Source organism: Octodon degus, unplaced genomic scaffold (assembly GCF_000260255.1).
Source record: "Octodon degus isolate 3935 unplaced genomic scaffold, OctDeg1.0 scaffold00058, whole genome shotgun sequence".
NCBI lineage: Eukaryota > Metazoa > Chordata > Mammalia > Rodentia > Octodontidae > Octodon > Octodon degus.
In genome coordinates, this window is record NW_004524634.1 from 4,227,128 (window position 1) to 4,237,345 (window position 10,218).

At 45.6% G+C, this 10,218-nt stretch overlaps 1 protein-coding gene across 2 annotated transcripts in view; it reads right to left on the reverse strand.

The window, feature by feature from the left end:
* Sfxn5 (sideroflexin 5) overlaps positions 1-10,218 on the reverse strand; it is a 115,583-nt gene that overhangs the window by 82,548 nt on the left and 22,817 nt on the right. Inside the window, exon 3 of one of the 2 annotated variants that reach the window (XM_004634085.2) lies at positions 4,458-4,535. In XM_004634085.2, the coding sequence (XP_004634142.1) occupies positions 4,458-4,535 (78 nt within the window). Of the gene's footprint in view, positions 1-4,457; positions 4,580-10,218 lie in introns of both variants that reach the window. The other variant, XM_023718409.1, reaches the window with a different exon arrangement.

Consider the following 10,218-nt stretch of genomic DNA (forward strand, 5'->3'; position numbering starts at 1 on the left):
CCAAATACTTTAGATCAGGACAACATTAAAAAAATGCCTTTTGGGCTGTGAGGAACTAGGAAGGTCCCATCCTTTGCAGGCTCAAATTTGCAAGATTTAAAGGCTTTGCTTTGAAAAAAGAGCCACAGGGTATCATGCTACAGAACAACAGCTACCAGAAATTATTGCCTGGGATTCACTTCATAGCACTCAGCCACTCAGGTACTCAAAGATCTCTGTAGCCATGACACAAGGGAACTTGACTGTTGCTCAAGCTGGTGGCAGACCTTGAGATCGTCCATATAGTGCTGGCTTTACAGGTACGTAGAATATGAGTTGTGGAGTCAGGAAGGCTTCCACCCAAGAAGAAGGCCAGGGAGGCCAGGCAAAGTGCCCCTGAGAGGGCAGTGTGTGAAGCAGTGAGAGTGAAGCTTAAAGTGCAATGGAGAAAGCTGGAAAAGCCAAAGCATGGAATTTGAAGGAAGCCACAAGGGAGCAAAATCAGCCCAAGAGAAAAGCCATAGGGAATACTACCACTGACAATTCCATAGCAGTGGGACCACACAAGTCCTCTGTGGTTCACAGCTTATGGCCACAACTTGCCCTCAGTGCTGGACACAGAGCTAAAGGATTTAATGTCCTGCTGAATTTTGGTTTTGCTTTGATCCCCTCTCTTCCTATCCCCCTTTTCCTTCCTTTTGGAATGAGAATGCTTACCCTATGTAATTGTATGTCAGCAGTGCTTAACTTTCTTTTTCCTGTTTTTTGTTGTTGTTGTTGTTGTTTTTTGTTTTTTAGACAGGACCCCACAGTGTAGTCCAGGCTGACCTCAAACTTATGGTGATCCTCTTGCCTTCTTCTGAAGTTTGGGTGAAACACTTCCTGACTCCACAACTCATATTCTACATGTCCATACAGCCAGCACCACATGGATGATCCCAAGGTCTGCCATGAGCTTAGATGCTGCTGGGATTATAGGCATGAGCCACCACAATTGGCTCTTTATTTTTATTTTTACAGGGGCTCCCAGCTAAGAGTTTGCCTTAAGTCTCAGAGACTTTGGAATTGAGCTTTTCAGAAGTACTGAAACTACTAGTACTGTGACAACTCTTAGAGATTAATTAAATGCATTTTTCATAAAGAGAAGGGAATGCATCTTTTAGGGGGCAATTGTAGAATTTTATGGTTTATATCTAGATGCCCCCTCCACAAAGCCTCATATCATCATAAGTGGGGCTTTTGAAAAGTGACTAGATTGTGAGGGTTAAGAGCCGGTTTGCCATTAGGAGATGGAATCAAGTTGGAATGGGTGGGTCGCTGTGGGTGTGGCCTGGATGCATCTCCCTTCCTGGCTTCTCCCTTGACTCTCTGCTTCCTCTTTGCCCCTTGGATGCTACGAGGTGAGCCACTTTCCTTCTCCCAGGCCTCCCACCATGCCATTCTGCCATGGAGCCTGACAACTATGGAATGAAATTACTACCAACCATGAGCCAAAATAAACATTTCCCCCTTTAAACTGTGGGTGTTGGGTATTGTGTCTCAGTGATAAGACAATAACAAAGCCAACATATCATCTCTGTCCCCTCTGGCCCCATGTCTGTAGAGGCCCTAATCAAGGACACACTGAGAGCCATGCAGACCCAATCCCCCAACCTCTGCAGAGCCCCAGGAGGGAGGAGGAGGGGAGAGGGAGGATCTGCTTCCAGGCTCACACCTCAGCACTGTGCCACCCAGCCACCAGATGGACCTTGCAGGCATCACCATCAGAAGCCAGAATGGAGAAGCACAGCTCATGCCAAGCTGTCTCCAGGTCCCCTCCTCCCACTCCCTCAGGCGCACGGGGGCTTTCAGGATAGAAAACAAAGAGGCCTGGGAAATAGAACAGGCAGCTTTAAGCCGCTCAAAGAAGCAAATAGGGTAAATGTGACCTTATTCCCCAAACTCTGAGAGCTAAAAGAGGTCCCAAGAGGCCAACCTCAGCAAGAATGAGCCAGAGGGCAGCTGGGGCTAGGAGCACACAAGGGGTGAGAAAGCGCTTCGGCGGCATGCGGAGACCCACTTCAACAGGTAGGAGGACACTTGAGGGTCTGAAGACTACTTCTGGCTATCAAGTTCAGGCCATGCGGGCCCTTCAACGCCAGTGGCCAGAAGGCAGGACCCCTGCTCGGGCATGAGCCTGTAGCCTCCTTCCCTATGATGCCATGCTGTCTAAGACCCAGCACGCAGTGCGATCACCTTAGCATGGGCCTGCGGGACCAGCCCTGCCCCATTTCTCATGGTTCCCTGAGGCCTCAAAGGACACCTGGCCAACGTGCTGCATCCACTCACGCCCTTGCCCTCCCTCCACCAGCCACGCTGCCGCCTCACCTCGTCTGTGAGAGCTTGCTCTCACCATCCAGCACCGGTGCTTCTCTGCCCGGCCCTCCCCTGCGCTGCTCCCCAGCCGCCAGCACTCTTCCCTTCCCTTGCATCTCAGAAATCCTTCCCACACACTGGCCTCTGGCTGAGGTGCTGCTCACGCTGCTCTCGGCTGTGCTGTGTGTCTTTACTGTCACTGCCGCTTCTGGGATCTCGGATGAAAAGCCCCATCCAGCTTCTTCCCTGCTCTTTTCCCTAAGCCCTAGCCTCACGCTGGCCTGTAGCGAGGTGACAGAATGCTCTAGTGTCAGCCTGGGATGCTTAACATTGGATTAATAGGAGTTTCCAGAATGAAATGAAATTATCCAAGAAACAGAACAAAGATTTGTGCCAGAACTAAAGGACAGGAGTCTTCAGATTGAAAGAGGCCACTAAGAATCTAAAACACATTTCAAAAGACGTAGCACTGAAGAATTTTCAGAAATAATTTTACAGGTAAAAAGATCATAAATATTTCCAAAAAGAAAAGAAAAAGTCTACCTGCAAAAGCTCTGGAATGAAATGGCATCAGATTTTTACAATTTTATTTATTGATTGACTGATTGATTGATTATTGAGACAGGGTCCAGGTTGGAACTGCCTCAGCCTCCTGAGTGCTGGGGTTATCCACATGTGCTACCACATAAAAACAAATAAGCTTTTTTAAGGAGAGGGTCTCATTATGTGCCCAGACTGGTCTTGAACTCCTGACTCAAATGAGCTGCCTACCTCAGTTTCCAAAGCAGCTGAGACCAAATATTCACCATCAAAATTTTTAAAAGCCATCTTGGAGCTCAGAAGAAAATAAAGCCATAGTCTTCAAAATTTTAAAGAAAAAATGATTGTCAACCTCTAATTTTGTCCTCACCCAAACTGCCAATTAAAGTTGAGTACAGAATTATAATTTTTCAGATACAAAGAATTCAAATGTTCTTCCCATTTACGCTTTTCAGAGGTTACTGGAATAAATGTTCCGCCAGAGCTATGATATATGTCAAGAAAAAAGAAAAAAGATCTGCTGGGAGTTGTGGTGTGTGCCTGTAATCCCAGCCAGTACTCAGGAGCCAGAGGCATGAGGACCGAAAGTTTGAGGCCAGAGTTACAAAGTACACAGTGACAGTGCACAGCCTGAACTATACAGCAAGTCTCTCCCTCTCTGTCTCTCTGTCTCTCTGTCTCCCTGTCTCTCTGTTTGACTGTGTCTGTCTGTCTGTCTATCTCTGTTACACACACACACACATACACACACACACACACTTACACACACCCCTAGAACTGGTGAAAAGTGCGCCCCAGAAAAAAAAAAATCTCAGTGGGTGGAGGTCATGAAACAGAAAGAGAAGTCTTCAATTGAAATGAGGCTCTAAAAATATAGGAAGACTGGAGAACACAGCACCAGTTAGAGACGATACCGAGGAAACTACACCAACGGCTAAAATGAGACAAGTATAAACTCCAGGCAAAACATAAAGCTGAAAAGGAGAAGAAACATAATTATGACACAACCAACTTGACAATGCAGGAAAAAGTATTTATATCATTATAATAACATGAATACTGAGTTATGAATCTTCAAACTGTGGTAGCCATTCTGGGAAGGGGCTAAAGTGTACTTGTAAGGGTGTTTAGGAAAAGAGCTAAATCTCCAGCTACCATAGGAGATACTGCAAAAGAACTGATTGAGAAATAGCCATATAGTTAGGTGCATTAGTGTGATAAACAGGCTTCTATCTGAGATACAGCAGTAAGTGCTTGCTTCTAAGAAGTGGCAAAGGGCACTGGACAGGCGTGGACTGCATTCTACTTCCCCTTATGAGCATTTCAGTCCTACTGGGCTTTTGGAACTATCTACACACTTTATACATACTTTGAAAAATACACCTGCCTGGCAAGTGCAAGGCCCTGAGTTCAATCCCCAGTACTGCAATAATAATAATAATAATAATAATAATTTTTTAAATTTTGAAATAAAGCTTATGGACAAAAAAACAACTTGGGCATATCAACCACCAAACCATAATCCTTCAAGCTGTCCTTCCTTCCCCTCCACACCTGCCTCCACCCATCTCCAACTGAGTTACCTGTTCATTGGTGACCCCGGGGCGCAGGGTCCCATGCTTGTAGTCCTCCAGCAGCTGCACAGCCTCTCGGAGACGTCTCTGTGGAGGAGAGAAAAGAGACTGCGTGGGGCACGGATCCAGGGCTCGTGAAAACTGCTCCCCAGTGGGACTGCAACATTAGTATCAATCAAAGCCACCATCTGTATGGTGTTCAAGGCCTCAGCCCTCAGCTCACGGGACACACGCAAAACAATAGGAAGGTGACCACCTAGATCCTCTTCCACAGAGAGATGTCTGGCAGCAATGGTATAAAAATACTGTGGTGAACATTACTGGACAGTAAAGGGCTCAGGTGTGGCTCAGTGGTAGAGCACGCATCTAGTCTGTGAGAGCTCTGGATTGTATCCCAGTAACACACACACACACACACACACACACACACACACACACTGATGCCATTTGTTTTACCAAACAAGCAAAATGCACTCATACGTATAAAACACACTTTCTAGGAGAATAGCTATATGTGTAAATGTATCCAAAGGCCAGAGGAGACCCACCAAACTAATAACAGGGTTCCTGCGAGGGAGGAAGAAAGGGCCCAGACTTTCTTACAAAGTACAATATTATAACATGCGTTAGTGGTTTACTTAGCCACTCTCCTATTAGTTACTACAGTTTGGGGCTGTGTGACTAATGCTGAACCAAACCTTCTTATACAAGCCTGTTGGTGTACAAATGATACCTTCTATCAATATTGTTGTTCCTTTAGTTTTTAAGATTTAAAGCACCATACAACTCTACCCTTTCTTCCCCTCTCTCTATTATTACAGCCATGTATACTTTAGTAGGTAAGTCTCTGTCAGTGTTTTTAAGATGCTAAAAAGAAATCGCAGAAGTATGTGTGAATACTTTTTCATAAAAACTTTCATATATATATATATATATATATATATATATATATATATATTGAATTTGGTACAGGGTCTCACTACGAAGCTCAGACTCATAGTGATCCTCCTATTTTCAGCCTCCCCAGCACTGGGATTACAGGCATGTGTCACTACACCTAGACTCAGTTGCAGGCTCAGCGTGCCCAAGGGTGGGGCCAGTACCAGGGATTGAATCCTGGTCCCTGTGCTTGCCTAAACTGGTGCTTAGTCCACTGAGCTATCTCGCCAGCCCTCAATATTACAATTAAAGTTAAAGTTCCTCCCAAAAGTGTGGGCCCCTTCTTAGGCAGTGCCCCCTCCAAGTTCCTTACAGTAAAACCTTGGTAAAATTTTTACAACTATAAAACTTCATCAAGCTAGCTATACTCAGGAGTCAGGTTTTTTGATATGCAAAGGGTGATCAAAAATACAGTGAATGTTTAAATTTTAAACATTTTTTGAATTTTAAACATTTATTACATTAAAAAATACATTACTATTAATCCCCCCTCACTTCAAACACATTAGTCTCATTGTTCTTAACACTTTTTTTCTCTTCTTTTGAGGTAAGTCTCTCTATGTAACTCAGGCTAGCCTTGAACTCACTGTGCTGCCAAGGCAGTCCTGAAACTTGTGGCAATCCTCCCACCTCAGCATCCTGCGTGATAACAGGCATGTGCCCCCAGGTCTCGCTTTGTGCTTGCCACTTTTTTATTTATTTATTTTATTTTATTTTTTTTTTATTGATGTGTGTGTGTGCACGCGAGGCCAGCTCAGCCCACCAGGGGGAGGGGCAGGCTGGCATGTGGTGCTGAGGGATTGAACCGTGGTCTCTGTGCTTTAGCTAAGCTTTTTCTAAGTAGGTGCCTTAGACCACTGAGCCATCTCACCAGCCCCTGTGCTTGCCACTTTCTGGAAATTTCCGGAAGTCTTTACGAGGTGTGATCAAACATACAGTGGGTATTGCTGTCCAGTGCCACCAAACTGAAAGACAGGCCTATACACTCACTGTAGGGAGCACTCACCCACCTGTTCACCAGGTCAGGCACCATGAAGCTTTGGGCTCTTCCCCAAATTCAAAACGATTACAAAAGGCAAACATTTTGAATTGATTCAGAGCATCAAGGCAGCCATAATAGTGTAACCAGAGACTCTGATAAAAAAGGGCTTACAGAGCTGTTTCAGAAAGTGGTACGAGGGCCGGCCAAATAGCTCAGCGGACTAAAGCGCCTGCTTAGGTAGAGCGCAGGGGCTGGGGTTCAATCCCTGGCATGCTGGGCCAGCCCTGCTCCTTGGGGCACACTGAGACTGAGACTGGGCGTGGTGGCACACATCTGTAATCCCAGTGCTTGGGAGGCTGAAAAAAACAGAAAAATCATTAAGAGTCCAATCTGTGTAGTGAGACCCTGTAGTCCTTGTACTAAAATATACTTAAAAAAATAATAATGGGAAATAAAAATAAAGAAAATTTAAAAAAGAAAGTGGTATGAATGATATGACAAATGTGCTCAGCCTGAGGGCAAGTATTCCAAGTGGGATCAACGGTTATGTCTTATACTATAATAAATCTTTTAAAAATTTAAATAGACTTTTTTTTAATCACAACTTGTATGTATCAAATACCCCAAAGAATTAACAAAAGACAGACACAGGCAGTTTATGTTAAAGTCATGATGGGAGACCCAGACATCAGGGATGGTAAGCACTGGGGGAGAAGCCACCCGGTTGCCCTTTTGCCAGAGTGACAAGGCTGACTAGGACAGGAGCATAGAGACCTCAGCACAACTTGCTGAAGGAAAGAAAGGAAGGAGGCCACACAGGAAGGGCACCCTGCAGCACACGGCCACCCACAGTGAGGCAGCACCCAGAATCACTGCCAACCACACAAACAACTGTGCCCCTCACCCCTCAGGCCTGTGCGGGCAGCACCGGGGGCCAGAGATGACCAATGAGACCAGGTGGAACCGCAGGCAGTGAGGACCAAAGCAGATCTTCTTACCTGGAATGGTCTGAAGGCTGAAAATGACTGTCTGTTCCCTTTCCAAGTTATGGCTATTAGCTCCCTAATTCGAAGAGTCTCTTCCTGAATTCTGTTTACAAAGTAGATATGGCTTTGTGTGTGTGTGTGTGTGTGTGTGTGTGTGTGTGTTTCCTTTCTCCCATTATATAAGCAATTTGTGCTACTTTTTTAAAAAGTCAGAAGAAAATAGGAAAACAAAGAGTCATTTTAAATCACCTGTACTAAGATAATCCTGCTAGATTTAACACATTTGTTGTTCAACAAAATTAGATGTGCTGATTGCTTTAACTTACTTATAGCCACATAAATAGTAAATGGGCAATTTAGGGTTTGAACCCAGAGTTTAGTGCGACCCTTGCTCTGCACACTCTCTCCTACCCAACACCCCCAGAGCCTCCTAGAGACGCGGCAGGCTCCTCCCCGCCAAGCCTGCTTCCTCCCGCTGCCTCAGCCTCTGTAGACCAGGACAATGCATGCTCTACTTTCCAACACTGAATGTGAATGACCTCGTGTTCTCATTATTTCTCCCACTCCAGGGATTCTCCTGAGTTCCTATAACAACCTGGCCAGGCTCCATCTCATTCGCCATAGTCATCAAAGGGAGTGAGCCCTCCTGCCAAAAGAATAAGCTCAACACACTCTGATCTTGGCAAAGGGCGTGGGTGAGGGAGAATTAAGCCCAGAGTTCCTGGAGACTGACATGAGGACCCAGGACTGAAGCAGGAAGTTGGAATGGCTGCTCTAGGTTGGCTTCAAATGTCTTCGGGCTTGCTAAGCCTCTGTCCAGGTTGGGGGCTGTGGGATGGGCAAGGTCCCAGGTCACCTGTCTGGAGAGATCCCTGAGATTGGCTATTCTTGGGATTGAAAAAGGGACCCAGTTCATGGAGACTTGGGGGCTAAGAAGAGGATCTCCCTGCTTTACACACTCCCCTCCCACTGTTATATTGTGGGGCTTGCCAGAAGGGTTTGAGGAGGGAGAACACTGGAAAGTGGGTATGGGGTGAGCTTTGCCGGAAGCTTTTTCAACCAGGAACAAATCAGCAGGCAGCCCTTGAATGCAAAAATTGTGAGGGGCACAACTGACTCAAAGACAAAACTGCAGGCCCTGACTGAAGCCCTGGACCGGGAGCATAATGGCGCATGCTGCTTGCTTCCCAGACCACCTCCCTTGCCAGCCTGCCTGCTATGAAGTGTCACCATGAGAGCCTCTCCTATTTGACAGAGGCATGGTGTCCAAAGTCCTCAGCAAAGCCATGTATCTGGGAGGTCTGGGAGCAGAGAATTTGAACAGAAGAGAATCTCAGCTCTTTTAGACCTATCCCAAGGTAGCAAGGTGTAAGAGATAGGAAGGAAGCAGAGGGATAGGTTTGGAGGTTACAGTGGCAGAGGGGAATGGGGACAGAGGGACACAGAAAGGAAAGGGCCTAAAAAGGAAAGTTGGGGAAAGAATCATCACAAGCAAAACTAATTTTTCGGGCTGGTGAGATGGCTCAGTGGTCTAAAGCACCTACTTAGAACAAGCATAGCAAAGCACTGGGACCGCGGTTCAATCCCCCAGCACCACATGCCAGCCAGCCCCGCCCCCTGGTGGGCTGAGCTGGCCACAGACACACACACACAAAAATAAATAAAAATAATAAAAATAAAGAGGATGAGAAGATTTTTAAAAAATTAAAAAAAAAAAACTAATTTCTCCTGGGCACCAAGGCCAGCTCCAAATTAAATGCAGGTTGAGATTAATCCCCATATCACTAAGGGAAGATGTCAAAATGATCTAAACAGATGGTAGTGCTAGCACCTGGCCACGAGATGAAGTATTTCATTCACCCTCTAAATGGACATAGGCACCCTGAAGGTGGCATTTGCACATTCCTATCTGCTGACCTTGTGAAGAACGAGGGCTCCCTTTACCAGAAAACCCTTCCTTCCCCAACAATCTATTACCAGCCGCGCCCACCCTACAAGGCTCAGTGCAACCTTCTCCAGGAATCTTCCATAAACGTTCCTTCCCTCTTCACATAGAGGATTTCGTTTGCATCTCTGAGTTGTCCCGGGCCACAACCCATGGGCCTGTTCTATCAGGCAGAGGAAACAAAACGCATGAGCACCTGATTTTAGGAATTTTTGTAGGAACACAGAACGTTTCTGCCCCGTGGCCCATTACCAATGCAGAGCCATGAATAATGGACCTTTAACATAGGGGAATGATTGCAGCTGCTGAGGGAAAAGTGAGCAGCAAGGTCAGGGTTAGGAAATCAGGTTCCAGTGCAGCAGACCAAAGTCCCTCAATAGTGAAGTTGGTCTTACAGAATCCTGGGGCACCACGAGAGCATGCCCAGCTCACACAGGACATGGATAAGAACACTACTCTAGGACTTAGGTGTAAACATATATAATTCCTTTTTCCTATTTTTAAAATATATTTTAATTTTTAAAACTTTTTTGTCATATTCTGTAGGGACTTAAAGTTTAGCATATCAATACTTGATGAAAAATACCTGTTCAACGTTATGCCTAAGATGTTTGATATTCAGACAGATAGTGAGGTTAAGCTCAACAGTCTAGGTTCTATGGTAATAACAATAAGCTTCTCTTCTGGAGGGTTAACCACCTAAGTTTGCAGACCAAAATTAGAGAAAATGGAGGGCTGCAAGGAAAGCCAACATTTTGGCCCTAGCCTTCCAAGGTCAATTAAGACTCAGGACATATGAGAACTTGTAGTGTAACGTCACATAACTCAGTAGTGTCCCAAATTTTCTGATCAAGGAGATTATGGGGCCGAAGAGGAAAGTGATCAATGATGTAGAGTGTGCCTAAGGAGAGTCACATG